At 40.1% G+C, this 20308-nt stretch overlaps 1 protein-coding gene and 1 non-coding gene across 11 annotated transcripts in view; one reads left to right on the forward strand and one right to left on the reverse strand.

The window, feature by feature from the left end:
- The window catches only part of LOC104905881 (hypothetical protein), a 30416-nt gene extending 19070 nt beyond the window's left edge, over positions 1-11346 (forward strand). For 6 of the 10 annotated variants that reach the window (XM_010694523.4, XM_048645986.2, XM_010694529.4 and 3 more), the window contains 2 exons: positions 2100-2241; positions 2784-3412. In XM_010694523.4, coding sequence (XP_010692825.1) covers positions 2100-2227 — 128 coding nt within the window. In that variant the 3' untranslated portion in view covers positions 2228-2241; positions 2784-3412. Of the gene's footprint in view, positions 1-2099; positions 2242-2783; positions 3413-3616; positions 3799-9889; positions 10331-11117 lie in introns of those variants that run through there. The other 4 variants (XR_008967926.1, XR_008967925.1, XR_008967927.1 and 1 more) reach the window with 4 other exon arrangements.
- A 1952-nt stretch (positions 11347-13298) lies between these two features.
- LOC125494443 (small nucleolar RNA R71) lies at positions 13299-13405 on the reverse strand. Its single transcript, XR_007270692.1, has one exon. It is a non-coding gene; the product is annotated as a small nucleolar RNA R71 (small nucleolar RNA).
- Positions 13406-20308: the final 6903 nt, after the last annotated feature.

Here is a 20308-nt window from a genome sequence, read left to right on the forward strand (position 1 = left end):
AGCAAGCAATTGTTGCTTTTGGGTCTAGTTTCCCTAGGTCTAATGGAAGCTATCCCCGTCTTATGATAGGGGTTGCGCTGTCCGCTGTGGACACTCTATCACCCCTTACCACCATAAGAGAATGGTTTCTGCAAGAGTTTCTTTAAAGCTGTTGCCTTAACTAATATTGTTATTAATTATGGGCATGGTAAGTCTGGCTTTTGACGAGTTATGATGCCTACTTTAGGCTTCATCCTCCAACTTGAATGGTTCCCTTCCATCTTAGTGCCTTTACCATGTATGCTTTTTTGCTTTCTTTCCTCTACCTTTTCCACTTCCTTTGTTCTCTTCTCTTTTGTTGGAGCTTAAGCTATATATTTCACTACGGTCATGTTTGGCACCAGCCTTTTAGTTGGCATTTTATCTTTGTCCAAACACTGGAAAGTAGCTTTGTACATCTTGTAGGTTAGTTTTATGTAGTAGTTAGAAGTTTAAGTAGGGGTCGTATACGTGACACACTAGCTTTTGGTATTTGAAGATTAGTATTTCATAACTTCCATGCTTAAAGACATATCTCATTTTACACCCTTCTACAATCTACGTTTACTAGATTATCTCTGTCAACTTACATTTATAAGTTCCCGATTTTACAGATTGGTTTCTATTAATGGTTGGGCAAACTGCTTACTTCTAGTTTACAGCATCCAACCATTCACAGCTTGTGAAATGACTAACCAGAAATTGTTGAGAACATGGTGTTAATTTTTTATTACTATTTCAACAAACTTTCTTAAGCTAGTTCACCTGTTTAGCTCTGTATGATGCATGTGTGGAGCATCAAAAATGCACAATCCTAGTTCTCTTAGGATTCTTTATGAAGTGTCCTAGTTCTGTTAGGAGACTATGTATTCTAATTACTTTATAATTCTATGTTTTAGGTGTTTGAGTGATGAAGGAATCCTATTATATTTAGGAGTCTAACTCTAATTCCTTTGTCATTGAGTCTTGTTAGGAGTCTAAGTGAGCTAGGATATAGTAATTCTTATCCTATAGGTGTGGCTAGGCTTAATATTAGGCGTGTGAGTAAGTTTTGGTTTATCTTTAGGATTAGGCGTGTGATGATAGCTTTTGGTGTGTGATAGGATTTAAAGTGTGTTAGGATAGATTTATTGGTGATGTTTTTTGTTTATCTTTTATGCTTTCATAGTCTAATAAGTTTAGGACTCTTTGTGTGCTATATAAGGCCATTCGGCCATCATAATGAAGAGTAGGGTTTTCTTGTTTAAAGTTAAACGTGAGTTTACTATTGAATTTGGACGGATTTTCCAGATTTATTATTGTTTTTAGGGAGTGAACCTAATCTACAAGATCCTTGATTTAAACGAGTGAAGTTTAGATTAAGCTTAGGTGAGTTGTTTAGAGAGTGAAGCTAAATCAAATCATCTAAAACCCTTCATAATTCAAGTTTAAGGTGAGTGAAGCCCTAAAAGTGAATTAGAACCCTTAGTGGAGATTAATTGAGTGAAGGTTCTTCGAAACTAAGCAGATTTCGTTCGCGGAATCATATCAGATAGTACTCCTGTTGTGGCTACTCGGACTTATGAATTCACCTAGGGAGCCAGTTCCCAGTAACACACTTGCCAACATGGCCCATGACACACGTGGGATACACCAGTTATGGACATGATATGGGTTCAGCAGATGCATTGGCTTCAGAAGCAGAAGGAAAGAGACTATTTAATGGCTGAGGGAGGGGAAATAATTTCATTTACTGGACTAGGCAAACGGAATATTACACCCCGGTAAATTTGGTCAAAATAAGGGAAGAGTGGACTCTTTGGTTTCTTAGTTGCTAGGTTGCTCAGTACACTGACTATCTTTATTCTCTGGGTTCCGGAGCTTTCTTGTTTGTGTTTTCTGTTTTTCTTTTTCTTCCAGAATTATTTGTTTAAGCTTGTCATTTAAAATACAAGGGAAAATATTAATTTCATTGAAAATCAGATGTTTCTTGAATCACATAGTGGTAGTAAGAAGTAGGAACTCTTATGTACTCCAGATCCAATGCTTGTTCACTTCAGAAGATTATAACCTGAGATTCAAATTTTGATATGCTGTTGCAGTTGAAGATCTTCATGGAAATGTAGATCCACAATCCCAAAAGACACCAATATCTTCCAAGAAACAGCCTGCACGATTTTCACCTCGGCTTAGGTTTTCGCCTCGCATTCAGTCACATGATGAATCTTAACTTCAGATTCAACTGTAAGTCATGCCTTTCCACTGCTACTTGTTCGTGCTTACTGCGAATTTTAATGAACAAGTGACTGCTATTGTTCATCTTCATAAAACTGTCAGATGCACAAGGTTTGACAATTTGATGAACTTTAGCATTTCTGATTTATATAATATTTTTATGCAATGGTTGTACCGATGTTTTTGTCCTCCTACAAGTATGTTATGCTGACAAAGGTTTTCTGCTCTCTTAAATGGCCCTGCAGCCCTATTGCTCTCTTTGTCGTCTATATTTTTATTTGAAATCATTTCTCACTTCATCATAATTCATATAGTAAAAGATTCTATTCTCACCTCATCACCTCATCTCTCTCTCTCTTTCTCTCTCTACATCACATAGGTCTTCTCAATAACTGCGTCAGTTTCTGGCAAACGGAGGGATTACTGTTATATTGGTGTTGATGTTAAAGATGTGTATTCTTCAGATTGTTGATTTCAGATGAGCCTTACCTATTCTCCTGAACATTAACAGAAAGAACATGGATTAACTAACCTTTTTGCTTGCTTTGCAGGATAAATGAGGCATGTAAGCGGAGTGGAGTCATTGATGCAGTATGTACTTTGGAGTTGCATATACTCTTATTTTGTCAGGTAATCTTCTTATTGAGATTGCATCACTGCTTCGCCAATTCTGTATACTACTTAGCAAGAGAAAGGAGAATATTAATATGCTTGTGACTTGCGTGGTAAATGAGAACGTTACTATTATACCCCTGCTCTAGCTTTTTGAAAGGCCTCTTATTGCAAGAGAGACTGCTTAGTCATGGTGTGAGAACTTGCTGTAGGTAATATAATTTCTCTGTTTGGCCAAGTTCCATTATCGATGGTCAATTATGGCTAATGCTCTGTTAGGCCAAGTACTGGAAATAAAGCTTCGGAAGAAGGAAATAGAAAATTGCAGAAAAGGAAACATTATGCTTACAACTTACAAGTCATTGTATTAGTTTTACTAAGGCATGTACCCCTCAAAAAAAAAAAAAAAAAAGTTACTAAGGCATGGACCGGGGAGGTTTGGATGTATGCTTTTGTACCCATAGTTGTTGAAAATTTATTAAGCAGTTGTTCCTACTAAAAGACCGTGTATGAGCATATATGGAATGTATGAAGTATCAAGTATTATTGACCCCGTAGTGGACTTGTACATGAACTCCTTGCATGTTAAACTCGTCGGTGTGCTCATAGGCTCGCAACCTCGTCATAGCCTAAATGGCTCTTAATGACTCACTGCATTGAAGGATCCTTGATCGTTGGGCCCTTGGTGGTCTCCCCTGCCACAATCTTTTATTCCTGGCTTCCTACTTATTATGTTCAAGAATTGCTTATGCATTCATGTTAATGAACACAGGTAAATATTCTGACAATTATACGAGGCAGATGACATATATAATAGAACTCATTTGTGAGAGTTCGCAAGAGAAGTTGTATACTAAAATTCATTTCTATGGGCTCTACTTTATTGACAAACAAGCTGATCCCGAACATTTGCAACCTTGTTTTTATAGAATGAACTCTTAAGTTTTTTTTTGATTGTTTTTGTTTTGACAACGAGAAAACTTACAACTAAAACACTAAAAAAACCAAACTTAACAAGCAAAAATACGGAAAACTAGAAAGACGATAGAGCCTTCCTAGAGCATGAGTTGTAGCAACCTCATCCCTGTGAACTTTTATGATACGACACCAGTCAAACAGCTTGGCGGTATTCCTAATATCCTTGAGTGTATGTTGGATCGGAATATCTTGAGCTTTAGAGGATTAGAGAATGCGGACCAGAACAACCGAGTCAGTATAACGATAACACGAGAGAATGCATTATCCCTGGCCTAAACTAGAGCGAGAAGGCATGCTCGAGCTTTTGTATGAAGAGCAGAAGCAGTAAAACATTGTGCATAGCTAGTTGGCGTAGCCATTCCCCGAACCTGTGCAACCCAAGCAGCAACCCCTTTTTGATTATGTTTAAACCATGAACCATCCACACGAAAGATAACCTCAGAAGGGGTTGTTGTATAGCGCCCAAAAGTAGAAAATTGAATGTTGATGCTTATACTTCTCAATATGAGTCTGCAAGGATTTTGTCGTAGCTCGAATTTGTTTGAAAACCTACGCATTAGGTGTGTTCCAAATAGCCCAAAGGGTGTCGATGTAGTCTCTCAGATGATCACTATTGAGTCCAGTCCGCAAAAGGTAAAGAGGTATTTTCAATTTCCGGATTTATTGAATTCGAGCTAGCCCGTGCTTCCAAAGCAAGGGGGTATTCCCAGAAAAGATGCTGGCGTAATTCTGAATCCCCAAACATATAAGACACGAATCAGAGTCACCAATCCCACGAAGATACAAATTAGTCAGTGTTGCGAGACTATTTTGCCAAAGTTTCCAAATAAATAATTTCCATTTTAGCATGATTTTCAATCTCCATAGAATGCGAAAAAAACGCATATGCATTAAAGTCATCATGCCACAAATATCATGTTGCTGATTGAATAACAAGAGCGTATGGTGACTTGGTGGAGTACTCACCATAATTTGTATGAGGTCATTATAACTCATCTTTAGTAAAGGAAAAAGTGGGAAGTTCGATACCTAAAATCTTGGAAGCACTTGTTGGAAAAAAAAAGACTATGAATTTTACTACTATTCCATGCCTTGTATGTAGGAGAGAGCAGATAAGCAACTCGTAACCTGACAACCACAAAGAGAAGGACATCATCCTTCATAACCAGTACTTGACCATCAACCCATTTGTCCCTTGCCACTAGAATACCTATTCCATCCTCAACTTTCAAAGCGCAATGATTTCTCAAAGTCCTTGCAGCCTTTATTAGACCCCGCCTGCCCCAATAGAGATTTCAACTCCTTAAATGACATTGAGGCGCGCAAAAAACACGAGAAATAAGTAATTGCGGGTGTTGTTGAATGCGCCAGGCTTTTTGCATCAATAAAGCTTCAGTAAATGTACCAATGTTGCCAAGACCTAACCCTCCTAGGCCCTTTAGAAGCTGCAGGATCGAACGTTTTCTCCAATGTATTACTCGATCTAAAGTGCTTTTCCAAAAGAACCGGGTAATAAGACCATAAAGTTTATTAACTATAGTTTGAGGGATGCTGAAGAGCGCAAGGTGATGTATAATAGTTAGCACTAGGATGGAATTAATAATAATCATTTTCGTTGATTGCGATAAAGTACGATGCTTCCATTGAGAGATTTTCCCGATATTTTATCCAGTAGAGGAGTGAAATGGCGGACTTTTGAATATCCACCTGAGTTCCTAGGTACTGACCAAGCGAGGGATGAGAATCCATCCTAAAAATCTCTTAATACTCACATCGTTGCGTCTGTGGAAGGTTTGGACTACATTTGACAAAAGATTTATGTAAATTAACATCTGACTCGAGATGCTACAAAATCTCTCTATCATAGATTTGACGTTTATGCAGGCCTATTGAGTCGCTTTGAAAAAGAAGAGCGAGTCATCCGCAAAGAATAAATGAGAAATAGTCGAACCTTGTCGATGCATCTGAATACCCTAAAACTGTTGTATATCTACTGCAAACGAAGTCATTCTCGATAGGATATCCATACTGAACAAAAACAAATATGGTGAGAGATGATCACCCTGCCGTAACCCACATTGTGGAACAAAAGGAGCTTTAATTTTGTCATTGACCAGGATCCTATATGAAACTGTGGAGATGCATTGTTGAATCAAATTGACCCTTTTTCCGAAAAACCATAAGCCATGAGGATTTTAAGAATAAATAGCCAACTTACACGATCATAAGCTTTATTCATAACTAATTTAAGAGTTGCTAAATGATGGGCCCATGATCTCTGTTTATTGATGTTATAAATAAATCATGGGAAATAAGAATATTATCTCCCATTTTCCTTCCATGAACAAAAGCAATCTGATAATTATCAATTAATTGTGGAAGTAGTAGTTTCATCCGATTTACCAGGCATTTAGAGCCACATTTATAGACAATCTTATAGAGACTAATGGGTCTTAGATGATGTACCTCTTCTGGTGAATCATTTTTGGGAATAAGCACCAACAAAGAACGATTTCATTCTTTAAGAAGATGTCCGGTTAGCAGGAAACGATTCACTGCTTGTAAAACATGAGACCCTAAAGTTGGCCAGTGAATTTTGAAGAACTGGAAAGGAAAGTCATTGAGCCCTGGTGATTTATCATACTTCTTGTAAAACATGAGACCCCAAAGTTGGCCAGTGAATTTTGAAGAACTGGAAAGGAAAGCCATTGAGCCCTGGTGATTTATCATACTTCTTGTAAAACATGAGACCCCAAAGTTGGCCAGTGAATTTTGAAGAACTGGAAAGGAAAGCCATTGACCCCTGGTGATTTATCATTAGCAATATCAAACATTGCATCTTGAATTTCCAGAGTCGAGAACAGTGTCAAGAGTGAATTAGTGTCAAACGGAGTAAGAATAGGTAGATGTAGTTCACGCATAACCAAATCAATCTTCTCAGCATGATGTTGAGAATCCACTAAATTTGGTCCCGAAAGTGAATATAAATCTTTGAAATGATTCACAATAAGCTGCACTATGTCATTTTGATCATCCAACCATGTGCCATTATCATCTTTTAGCATGAAAAGTTGGTTACGCCACTTTCTCTGTTTAATTCTGCTAAAAAGAAAGGAGGACGACAATTCTCCGAGTTGGACATGCTTATCCTTAAGCCACTGGCCCCCATAAGCATGAACCAAGGAGGCTTCCTCCATCAATTACGTCGCCTACTGCCAAGAATCGTACCAGAGGCAACAGTGGTCACATGTGTACCGAAGGTTTGAAGTTGAGACATTATCTTGGCCCAATTAATACCCCCGAACAATCTTTTATCTAAGCACTAGGTTTTAGACGATGTTGAAGAATATGCAATTTTCGAGATAAAAAGTACATAGGCGAACCGGTAATGTGTAGTGACCAAACCTCTTGTATTATTTTCACTACTTTAGGTTGTTGTAAACACCAACTTTCAATTTGATAAGGTCGTTGATCTATACTCATAGGTGGTTCCATGATAAACCTGTGGGCCAGCCCTATGAGTATTCTCGTAACCGAACAAAAACTAGCAGTAGCTCTCATTGATCTTTGGGCCCAAGCTCCCAATCCCGAAGAAGAAAAATCCCCCTGTTACCTGCTTGTGGCCTTGTCGCAGATTGCGAGTGGTTTGGGCTTTGTGGTTGGGGAGGTAATTAAATTGAGATCCGACCCTTTATTGCGCCTAATCTCCTGCCCAGATGAAGGGGCTACTGAACCAGTTGAAGGGAAGTCTACTCCGAATCTTGTACAAGGTGAGGGAGAATGATGAAATCGTTAGCCTCGAAGGAGTGAGATTTCTCATTGAAGAATTCGAGAAATCTGGAGGTGGGTTCGTATAATTTTGAGAGTTTTGATCCGAGTACCCTTAAAACGAGTGTTGAGGAAGATCCAGTGGTGCATCATAATAGTCTTTTGAAGAGACATCAGGAACAATATAGAACCTATACGGGTCATGTTAAGGCCCAACAAGATTAGGGAGAGTATGTAGTAGATTGAGCTGATGGTTTCTATGTATAAACATGTCCCTTAAACCCGTAATCGTCTTAGTATATTAAGGAATACCTTCCCGTGTGCGCAGAACTAACATACCATCATCTTCTAATTCACGAAAATACGATTTGCATCATAAGCTGAGAGATTACATCGACCCTTATTGTCACCTACGCAACCACATTCTTTACAAAATTTATAAATGCCTTCATACCTGAGGTAGACCCTAGAGACGCGATTATTGTCCAACAGTAGAAAGCAACCAAGGATTAGTGGCTGCGAAAGATCAGCAACCACCCTCGCCCGAAGGTAGGGGTGGAGAGGAAGGCCCGACCCGTGGCTGTCAAGCTTCTCCACGAACCCAACGTGACTTAGCAAGTGAACCATCCACCCCGGTTCAAGAAATCCCCAGGGGAGATCATGAATTCGGATCCAAATGCGAGCAACATTAAAATTTATACTAGTAGGGATTTGGATTTTCGAACTTGGGCGAAAAGTAATCGGCTTACCATCGATGATAGTAGTATATAGATGAAGTAATGCCTCGCGATAAGTGAGATTTTGACATTCAAAAACAAAGTACGGACCCGTACGAAGGACACTGTGTTTCCCAATGATTATTAACTATATTAAAGACAAAGCTAGACGTTGGGGTGAATTATCGAAGAACACGCCCACTACCGCATGGGACCAGTTGATATATGGAAAGTGATGATTGGCAGGAGGGTGTTAGATGAGTATGCTCATGCGTTGCATCTGGGGTAATGTGGTGGAAAAGTGGAATTGGTTGGTTCTGTAGATGATGAACTGGAGTTATTCATGATGTAGTAATAAAGAAGCTTTAGAGGATATTCATTATGAAAAGTTTGGTAGGTAGATTTTGTAGTTATGTGAGTAAATTTGCAATAAATAAGAACGAATTTATAAACTGAAAATCCTGGATCTTTGACGGCTAAACAAAAAAAATGTAGTGTTGGCTCCACGTTCGCATGCACTAAATATGTCACCTAGAAGGATAATCTTGCAAACATGTTGACTGAAAGGCATCTGCTTACAGGAGATCTGATTGGATGGGTTGGAGGCGCCTTGGAAGGCGTAAAGACGATTATGGGGCAAAATTAGGTTTCCCTAACTCTAGGGTTTATTTTTCCTCTCTTTGAAGAGTTTTTTAAGTGATCCCTAGAATCAAAGCAAACAATTCTCTTTTGAATGAACTCTGAGTCAGTAGAAAATTTTGAGTCAATCAAGTTGGTAAGATTTAAATGTAACCATAGAAAAATATTTTAATGTAGTTGAGCATATTGTTAGATTAATCTTGTACATTGGTGTCTTTTCTGGGTTTCAACTTTCAAGACTCAAAATTAGCTTTTGTCAGACAAGTTGCTCTCACACACACTAACAACAATGGTAACTTAACTAAGCTCGAGGTTGAACTTTAATCAAGCCTAACACTAGTGGAAATTTTGCTTATTTCTGCGGTGGAATTGCTAAAATTTTACCCATACGCAACAATAAACCACGTCAAAAGAAAAGGTAAAGTAGAAAATACACCTATTGTTGCGGTTCCCAGTCGAAACCGCAGCAATAAATGCCAACGAGAAAAATTATCAAATTTGATTGACTGTTTGACCATTTGTATTGATGTGGTTACGGCTTGAAATCCTAGCAATAGATTAAAATATTATTTTTTAAATAATATTTTAACCTATTGTTGGGGTTCCTACGAAAAATTCCAACAAGGCTGTATTTTCCAGCGATATAAGCGGGAGATGTTCCACATTGCAAGATTTGTTTGACGATCGTAGTTTTTATGAAGGAAATTTTTGTTTGATTCAACTTATGTATTTGTTTGATTCGATTGCTTATGTAGATGTCGTATGACTTTTTTATTAATGAATTAATTTTACTATTCAAAAAAAAAAAAAAAAATTATAATAAAACACGTAAGCTAACCTGATAGGGTTCACCTTTTGCTTCTTCACTCTCTTAGCCGTTTTTCTCTCTCACCTTCTATCCCCTCACTCTCTTCTCATCTCATTGGTCTTCATCGTCTTGTCAGTCTTCTCTCATCATCTCGTCAGTCATAAATCCTCGCAAGTCTTCGCCGAAATCATCTCGCGGGTCTTCTCTCTCACCGAAATCATCTCACTGGTGTTCATCGATCTCGCCGATCGTTCTTGGCTAGTCTTCACCCAGATCTCGGCCTTGGTCGCTGGTCCTTTCTCTCACCGAAATCATTTCGCCGGTCTTTATCAATCTTACCGATCGTTCTTGGCTCGTCTTCGCCCAGATCCTCGCAAGATATTGCAGTTTGTTTTTCGTTTTTATTTCTTTTTTTTTAGTTTAGTTTCTTAGTTTTCTCTTAAATTTATTTTTTTCGTTTGTTTTATGATCTTTGAGTTGTAATCTATCGCCCAGATCTCTATGTAAGTTTCTCTTCCAATTGTATTTGAAATCTTGATGCTTTTGTATTTTTTTATTTAATTCTTGTTTAATTTTTTGGAATGGAGTCACTGAATGTTGAATGTTATGTAATTTTTAAAATGTAATAATTCAAGAATAATTTTAGGCATGTGGGCCTTATTTGGTAAGTTGATAAATTAAATTATGCCTTTGAAAGGTAAGTTGGTTGTTGGTTAGGTTCAGCAAATAAGAAAGATTGGAATGAAAAGGAATTAATCTTGGATTGTAAGTTGTGTGATCACTTATTTAATCCTAAGATAAAAAGGAAGTTCAGTGGTAAATATTTGATTGTATACATTTGTGTTACTTGCGTGTCATGTTACTTGTGTGTGATAACAAGTAATAAATTGTAAATCACGTAAATGTAACTTGGATAGTAATAAACTTTAGACTGATGCACTTCTGAAGTTGGACAATCAGGATTTGGAGTACATGGTGGTAGCCCATGACTTTTTCTGGGAAATGGATTGATCACCATTCCTATTTTTCAAATATTCCTCGATATCGTAGGTCATTCTGGAATACGGAGTCGCGCCTGTGTTTCGTCTTCCTAGGTGAAGGCAAGTTTAGTTAGACAACTCGGTCCAATAACTATTTCATTAAAGTAATCAAAAGATGTTAAAGTTTAGTTTAGTAAAAGTCATCTAAAAAAATGTTATATTGTTATATTATTATTTATCACTGCTTATTATTTATTAGTATCATGTTAGGAATGGTTATGCATTATTATGTAATACTCAGCTTTGCTGATTACATGCTTTGTTTGTGATTGTTGATCATGGCTTTACCTTATAGATCATGTGATGACCCATTTTGGTGAGCAGGTTCTTTAGAGCATCGTGAACAGATTCTTTAGAGCATCGATATCTACAGGTTTGCAGATGTTGCATCATGGGGATTTGGGAATGGAGAGCTTGTATAACAAATTGTGTTATCTATTACTTTAGTAGGAACATATTATATTAAGTTTGGTATTGAAGTTAACATTTATAGTGTGTTGGTTTAAGTACTTTGTTTATTTATTTATTATATTTAAAGTATGAAGTTTAGTTATATATGTTTTTCGCTGCAAAATTCTAAATAAGCCGATACGTTATCACATGGGCGATAATGCTTTGATGATTCTCTAAGTTTTATATTGAAAATGTGTTTTTGAAAAGAGAGAATTGTCGGGGTGTTACAAGGATGATAAGTGCGTTCCTAACGCACTTTATGACTTTCTTTTGGCTTGTTTTGGTTCCCTTTTTTCCCTTTTCTTCCCTCTTTCTCCTCACTTTTCCCTTCTATTTCATTCACATGATCATACTTGATCATAGTGACATTTTGCTAGATTTTCGATCTATTTTGATCGAATTTCTAGCACATATGCTTTCACCATGTTTGCTCGTGTTTTTATTGCAGGAATGACCCCTTTCGGGGCCGAGTAATGCGAGACATGACTCAAGGGAACGAGCTAGAGGATGAGAGGGAGCATGAGGTGCACTTGGTATGCCCCGCACACGATGGTGCACCCGCACACGCTACTGGTGCGACCGCACCATCAACCAATCTTGAAGCAGATTACATCGACTTTGGTGCGCCCGCACCAAGCACAAGGTGCACCCGCACCTGTGTCAGGTGCGCCCGCACCAACCACTTTTAAATATGTTGTTGATGTGATTGTGATGTTTAGAGAAGTTTATGCATTGATCTTGGTGTTTTGAAACCTTAGGATAGATATTGATCACATTTATACTTTGGTATTTAGATTTCAAAAGTTCTTCAATCGAATTTTGACTCTTTTATCATTCCCAAGAATCAACTTAATTTCTAGGCCAAGATATTGGGTAGAAATTAAGGGGATCCTTTATTAGGAATTTTCCAAACTTATTGAACCTCTTAATCAATTGACTAAAGACCATTCGAGAGAGGATTTAGTTGATTGATTAAGTGATTATTCTTGAGGACCATTCGAGAGAGGATTCAAGTAATTTAGAGTGAAACTAAACCTTGCATAATCATCTCCGTACATCACAATCGCATTAGCATTCATTGGCTATTCTTATTCATACTAGTAACCTTAACTCTAGTGTCTTTTATCTGATATTTAAACTCGTGTTATTTGCTTATTCGTGCTATTAGTTAGACTTAATCGATACCAAAACTTTTTCAAACCCCCAAATACCCTTCAATTAGGTAGTCTAGACTTGATAGACTTTAACCAATCCCTGTTTCCCTGTGGATCGACCCTTGACTTGCCCTTACTATTCCCTTAGTAATTGCTTGTTAGGACTATAAATATTGTTTGGAAAGCGGTTCTTAGTGCCTTAACGACACACTAAAAACCTCTTATCAAAATGGCGCCGTTGCCGGGGAAATTGTGCTATTGATTGAAGTTTATTTTAGTTTAGTTTGCTTAGTTGTTTTTTTTCTCTTATTTTCTTTTTGACTGTGGTTGTTATTTGTTAATCCTCTGCTTAGCTTTGTTGTGTTACATGAGAAGAAGAACTCACGGTTCACCCACATTGCCTCTAGATCCTGAAATCGACCGTACATTGCGAAAGCTTCGGAAGAATTTGGAAAATTTGACTTTGGGTTCCGAGCCATCTTCACCAATCTCAAGTACATCAAGTGAAGTTGAATCAGAAATGGGTGAAGCAAATCCACAACTGTTTAGGGATTTCGGAAATCCGGGTTCCTATGTTCTTCAAGGTGGAATTCGACTCCCCACTACCACTGTAAGTTTCAGCATTCACCCTCAGTATACTCGGATGGTGAAAGCAGAGCAGTTTTGTGGGGGGTCGGATGAAGATCCTCTTGACCATCTTGACAGGTTTCTTGAGATCTGTGCCATGATAACAACTAATGATGTCTCACTTGATTACATCAAGATGCATTTGTTCCGGTCCTCTCTTACCGGAAAGGCAAAGTCATGGCTCAAGAGCTTGCCAGCTAACTCCCTCACTACATGGGAACAAGTCACAATGGCCTTCTTGAAGAAATACTTCCCGGAGTGGAAGATTGCGGACATAAGGAGGAAGATCTCCTCATTTGAGCAAGAGAACGATGAGACACTTGCCGAAGCTTGGGAGCGGTTCAAGGAGATTATCCGTTCATGCCCACACCATGAGTTCAACAAAAATCTACTCATGCGATTTTTCTATGATGGTCTTGATCCGATTTCACGGGCCAACCTTGATGCTGGAGCGGGAGGTCAACTTTCTAAGATCCCCAAGAACAACTTGAGTCCACAATTGAGGAAGTGATCAAGAACTACTCATGGGGTGGAAGATGAAGAGGTGCTCAACCTAAGAAGAGCAGAAAGTTTGAATTAGGTCCCATGGATCAAATTCAAGTCAATACGGACCAACTCGACAAGAAGCTCTCTAAGATCAATCTTGCCTCATCTACTCCTTCACAGGTAAACTCTTTTTCTTGTGATATTTGTGGTGGTACTAACCATGATACTTCTTATTGTGGAGGTACCCATTCGGAGCATGTGGCGGCAATAATTCAAGAGGAGATGGTATCAAGGAAACCAAGGGTATAGGAACAATCAACAAGGAGGTTGGAGACAACCTCAACAAAACTACACCCAAGGATTCAACCAACCTCAACAAGGATGGAATCAACCTCAACAAGGGTATAACCAAGCTCACAACCAAGGGTTTGCGCAAGGGTACAACCAAAACTATAACCAAGGTGGTTCCTCCTCACAAGGGTCCAACACTTACCAAGCTCCACATCAAAGGACCAACAACCCAAAACCTCCCTCCAATCTTCCATTCCCCAAACAAAATCCCGAACCTACACCATCTCCCGATCCAACCTCTCTCCAAATTTCCAACAACTCCAATCCATGAACCAAATTCTCCAAAATCATGAGCAAAGGTTTCAAGAGCTACAAGCTCACAACAAAATGCTTGAAACCCAAATTGCGCAAGTAGCCGAGAAGAATCCCTCAACCCCCACAAATCAACTTCCGGGCCAACCCATCCCTAACCCCAACCTCCATCAAGCCAAAGCCATTCATTTGAGGTCGGGAACAAGCTATGCGGGTTCTAAGATGCCTAATGGGGAGTTAGAGAAGGATGAAGAAGTTGAGGTTGTTGAGAAGGAGGATAAAGCTGAGGAAACTGAGAAAGAAGAAGTTGAGGAAAAAGATGAGTCACATGTTCAAGTTGGTGACAAAAACCCATTGCCATCACCTCCACCAACCAAGACTTATGTGCCTCCGGTTCCCTATCCTCATAGGTTGGTAGAGAGAAAGTTGAGTGACAAGTTCACTAAATTTCTTAATGTGATGAAGAGCCTGTAAATCAACATCCCATTCCTTGAGGCTATGTCTCAAATGCCAGCTTATGCTAAGTTCTTGAAAGAGATCCTCTCCAATAAGCGAAAACTTGAAGATGAGCTTATCTCCCTACCTTACCAAGTGAGTGCTCTTGTGCAACGAACTATGCCCAAGAAGCAAAGAGATCCTGGGAGTTTATTGCCGGTGAAGATAGGTGATTTAGAGCCTAAGGGTGCACTGGCCGATCTAGGAGCGAGTGTTAATTTGATGCCCCTTTCTATTGCAAAGCACCTAAAATTTCCTCTTCATCCTACGCGCAAAACGATTCAATTGGCGGACCGCACTGTGAGAGTTTCCTGTGTGAGTTGGAGGATATACCGATTCAAGTTGGGCATGTGTTTGTACCATGCGACTTTGTGGTATTGGATATGGAGGAAGATCCTCAGATTTCTCTTATTCTGGGAAGAGAAGCTCTAAAGACATTGGGTGCCATGATAAACTGCAAAAACGACACAATCACGGTTGAGGTAGCTAATGAGCGGGTGGTGTTTGAGTTCTCTAAGACATTGAAGAGACCTATGATGGAGAGAATTTGCTGGGTAAGCCTAGTGGAAGATGAGGTAGAGGACGCCATGAGTGTGGTTGCTACTGGGGATGAGTTGTATTCTAGTCTTACCGACACCCTTAGCTTGGACATGGAAGAGGAAACACAAGATGAGGCGTTTGAGGTTCTAGCTACATCATCCACTGATAAAGAGGAGTGTTCTAAGCCTCCTCCCGAGGTAGAGTTCAAACCCCTTCCTTCCTCTCTTAGATATGTTTTTCTTGATATATGCATGCGCTTATCCTGTTATTGTCAATTCGAGTCTTGATGACATTTCTATATCCCAACTGATTGGAATTTCGCAAAAATATAAAGATGTCATTGGGTATTCGATTAATGACCTTAAGGGGATAAGCCCTTCTCTTGCTATGCATCGTATCCATCTCATCGATAGTAATGTCTCCTCCATCGAGCATCAGAGAAGGCTCAATCCCAACCTCAAAGAGGTTGTGAAAAAGGAGATCCTAAAACTGTGTGACGCGGGAATCATCTATGCTATCTCAGATAGCAAGTGGGTGAGCCCGATTCACGTGGTTCCAAAAAAGGGAGGCATGACTATAGTTGAGAATGAGAAAGGAGAAACAATCTCGACTAGGACCGTCACTGGGTGGAGAGTCTGTATTGATTACAGAAAACTGAACAAATCCACCCGCAAAGATCATTTCCCCCTTCCCTTCATTGACCAAATGTTGGAGAGGCTTGCTCGTCATTCACACTTTTGTTTTCTCGATGGTTATTCCGGATTCTTTCAAATCCCCATTCATCCGGATGACCAAGAGAAAACCACCTTTACTTGTCCGTATGGGACATTTGCATATCGAAGGATGCCCTTTGGTTTGTGTAATGCCCCATCCACTTTTCAAAGGTGTATGACAACAATCTTCTCTGACATGCTAGAAGATTCCATTGAGGTGTTCATGGACGACTTTAGCGTGTGTGGTTCGTCTTCTGACACATGTCTGGTTAATCTTGAATGTGTGTTAAAAAGGTGTCAAGAGACGAACCTCGTCCTGAATTAGAAAAAGGCATTGTCCTTGGGCATAAAGTGTTGAAAAAGGGTATTGAGGTAGATCCGGCAAAGATTTCGGTTATTGAGAAGCTTCCGCCACCGAACTCGGTGACAGGAGTTCGTGCTTTCCTTGGACATGCTGGTTTTTACCGGCGTTTCATCAAGGATTTCTCTCAAATAGCCAAACCGTTGACAAATCTACTCCAAAAAGATGTTGATTTTGAGTTTGATGAGTCTTGTACTACGGCTTTTGAAACTCTTAAAAAAGCCCTAACTTTTGCCCCCATTGTGCAAGCTCCGGATTGGAGCTTGCCTTTTGAACTAATGTGCGATGCTAGTGACTTTTCAGTGGGAGTTGTTCTTGGGCAACGCATGGAAGGGAGGCTTCATGTGATAGCCTATGCAAGTAGGACTCTGGATGATGCTCAAAGGAACTATGCAACTACGGAGAAGGAAATGTTGGTCGTGGTCTTTGCATTTGACAAGTTACGTTCCTACATGACATGTAATAAGGCGGTGGTGTATACGGATCATTCTGCGGTCCGGTATCTGATGAGTAAGAAGGATGCCAAGCCTCGGCTCATTAGGTGGGTGTTGCTTCTTTAGGAGTTTGATTTTGAGATGAAAGAGAAGAAAGGGATGGAGAATGTGGTAGCTGACCATCTTTCTCGCCTCCCTCTTGATAATCTGTAGGAGATTCCTATCAAGGAAGATTTGAGAGAAGCAGCATTGTTCGTCATTCTGAACAATGAGGTTCCATGGTTCGCGGATTAGTCGAATTATTTGGCTTGTGGGATTGAGCCTCATGGTTTTAGTTCCCAACAAAGGAAGCGGTTTTTCAAAGAGGTTTCAAGGTCCTAGTGGGACGACTCGCTCCTTTTTAAGAAGTGTCCTGATGGAGTGTTTAGGAGGTGTGTTCCTAATCATGAGATGACCTCTGTTTTGACTCATTGCCATACTTTGGCATGTGGAGGGCACGGTGGAGCAAGCAAAACTGTTGCTAAGGTGCTCCAATGTGGTATGTTTTGGCCGACATTGCAAAAGGATGCTTGGGAATTTGTGTTGGCTTGTGATAGATGTCAAAGGAGTGGTGGCATCACAAAGAAACATGAGATGCCTCAACAGAACATTCTTGAGGTTGAGCCGTTTGATGTCTGGGGAGTCGACTTTATGGGTCCATTCGTTCCTTCTTGTGGCAATGTGTACATTCTTGTTGCGGTCGACTACGTGACAAAATGGGTTGAAGACATTGCCTCTCCTACCAATGACCATAAGGTAGTGACCAAGCTCTTGAAGAAGATCATATTCCCTCGATTTGGAGTGCCCCGTGTGTTGATCAGTGATGGCGGTTCACACTTCGCCAAAAAGCAATTAGAATCACTATTGAAGAAATACGGGGTGAATCACAAAGTAGGTCTTCCTTATCACCCCCAAACCCAAGGCCAAGTTGAGGTCTCGAATCGAGAGGTTAAGAACGTCCTTGAGAGAGTGGTCAATAGGACACGAAAGGATTGGTCTTTGAAGCTTGATGACGCTCTTTGGGCTCTTCGCACGGCTTTCAAGACACTTATAGGCACCACTCCCTATCGCCTACTGTATGGCAAAGCATGTCATTTGCCGGTTGAACTAGAGCACAAGGCTTGGTGGGCAGTTAAGGAGCTCAACATGGATCTTCTTGGCGGGAGAAGCTCGAAAAGAACGGCTAGTAGAGCTGGAAGAACTTCGTTTTGACGCTTATGAGAGTTCTAGACTATACAAAGAGCAAACGAAGAAATGGCACGATCACCGGATTCAACAACGAGAATTCAGGGTTGGGGATAAAGTCTTGTTGTTCAACTCAAGACTAAAGCTCTTCCCCGGAAAGTTAAAGTCCAAGTGGTCGGGTCCCTTCTCCGTGTTGACGACTACTCCATATGGAGCTTATGAAGTTATGGGTGAGAACGGTCCATTTTGGGTGAACGGTCAAAGATTGAAGCTCTGTCATGATTCTCATGCCGTTGGTTCCATTGGTTGCTTGATTCTTCGCTCACCTGAGCGACTCTTATGATGGATGTATCCTTTTTAGTCAAGCTAATGACTTAAAACAAGCGCTACATGGGAGGCAACCCGTTTCTTTTATTCCCTTTCTCTTATTTTAGCTTCTTTTTCTTTTGTTTGTTAGTTAGACTTTTGATTTATCAGTTAGCCATGAGAGCTACATTGGGACATCTGAGTTTTTAAGAAAACTTGAGTGAATGAGTGATTTGGAAAAGAAATATGTAAAAAATAGACGGGTAAGGTGCTCCCGCACCTTATAGATGTGCGCCCGCACCAATTTAAATTTTTTTCGAAAATTTTGACTGGTGCGCCCGCACATCTTGTAGGTGCGCCCGCAACTTTCTCTAACTCGTTTTTGCAAAAAAGAAAAAAAACAGAAGGTTTGGTGCTCCCGCATCTCCTCAAGGTGCGCCCGCACCTAGAGAAAATTTACGAGAAAAAAAAACTTCGGTGCGCCCGCACCTTTACAAGGTGCACCCGCACCAAATCCTCCGGAGTTTTTGAGGAAAAAAACAGAAGGTTTGGTGCGCCCGCACCAAATCCTCCGAAGTTTTTGAAAAAAACAGAAGGTTTGGTGCGCCCGCAGCTCTTGATGGTGCGCCCGCACCAAACATTTTCTGAAAACTTTTTTTTCGATTGGTGCGCTCGCACGAGGAAGAGGTGCGCCCGCACCAACCCGGCTGGGAAAAAAAACACAAGTTTTGTAAAAAAAAAAATTCGGCCCTCCTCACTCATTCTTCCTCATATTTTCGAAAACCCTCTCACACTCACTCACTTTCTCTCTCTTCCTCCTCTCTAGATCCGGCCACCACCATCTTTTCTGGCGACTTTCGACGGCAAATTCACGGAATCTTCATCATCTTCCTCTCTACACCATTCAAGGCACAAAAATTGGGGTTTTGCAAGGTTTTGATTTCTAGGGTTTCAAATTCGGGATTTTCATCTCCATGTTGGTAACTCTCTTCTAAACCTTGATTTTTCATCAATAATCTAGTAATTTGGACTTCTAGTGTGTTTTCTTTTAGATTGCATGCTTGTTTTCCTTAATTTTTTTTTTATTATTCATGAACTTTGCTCATATTTGTGTTTGATTTTGTGGTGAACAAGTGCAATTTTCTGTCGTTTGTGATAAATTCATATTATTCTTACACTTTGTGAACTACATTGCATGAATTTCTAGGTGTTGTTCATTCTTGTGCACTAATTGTGGTTGGTTTGGTGAAATTGTCTTGAAAGTCTCTTTGTGAGTGGTGATACTCTTGCTTGTTAGCAACTTGGTTGCTATTGCTTGTGGATTGGCTAGCTGGTAGATTCTAGGATTAGTTTTTCTTTCTTTTTGATTTTCTTTCTTTGTGTGTTTCTTTGTGTGGAGAGTCCGTTTTGTGGTGTATCGTTGCAGCGAATCATCACTTATCCTTCCCCTTTTGCAAAACAAAATTTTTTACCACCATGGGAGAAATAGTGGTGAAGGCTCCTCTAGGTCTAAGCGAGCAAAGACCGGGTCCTCTTCACAAGGACCCTCGTCTAGCTCTCATCCCCTCCCCTCTATGCTCTAAATTTCCCAATGCCGCTCATAAACAAATTTTTACACAACTTTCTGAGCGCACACTTCGTCCAACGAAGTTCTATGACTCCACTACCTGCTTCTACCTTAGAATCAACTCGATGATAAGGGAGATGGCAGGTAATGTCGGGCTATCGGACTTCCTTGCTGTCCGTGAACCTACTTATGATCAACTTACTCTCGAATTTTTGAGTACGTTGAACATAAGTAGGGAGGCGGACACGGGTGCTCTAACTCTTCAGTTTCGTATGTTTAATCAAGTTAGAACATCTCTTTTTGACGAATTTTGTGAGGCATTCGGGATGGATTCTCGAGCTCCCTGTGATGCCCCTTTGGGCACCATCTGGCAGGGATACAATGAGCAAGAATGGTGGGCTAAGATCACCAACGACACGACTCCGTATCGGACGAACTCGTCCAAAGCGTCGGAGATCATCCATCTTGCTCTCCGTTACTTCCATAGGATGTTGGTTTACACCATCTTTCCTAAATAAGAAGTCGGGCAGTTGAGAAAGGACGAGCTGCTGG

This window comes from Beta vulgaris, chromosome 1, assembly GCF_026745355.1.
Source record: "Beta vulgaris subsp. vulgaris cultivar EL10 chromosome 1, EL10.2, whole genome shotgun sequence".
NCBI lineage: Eukaryota > Viridiplantae > Streptophyta > Magnoliopsida > Caryophyllales > Amaranthaceae > Beta > Beta vulgaris.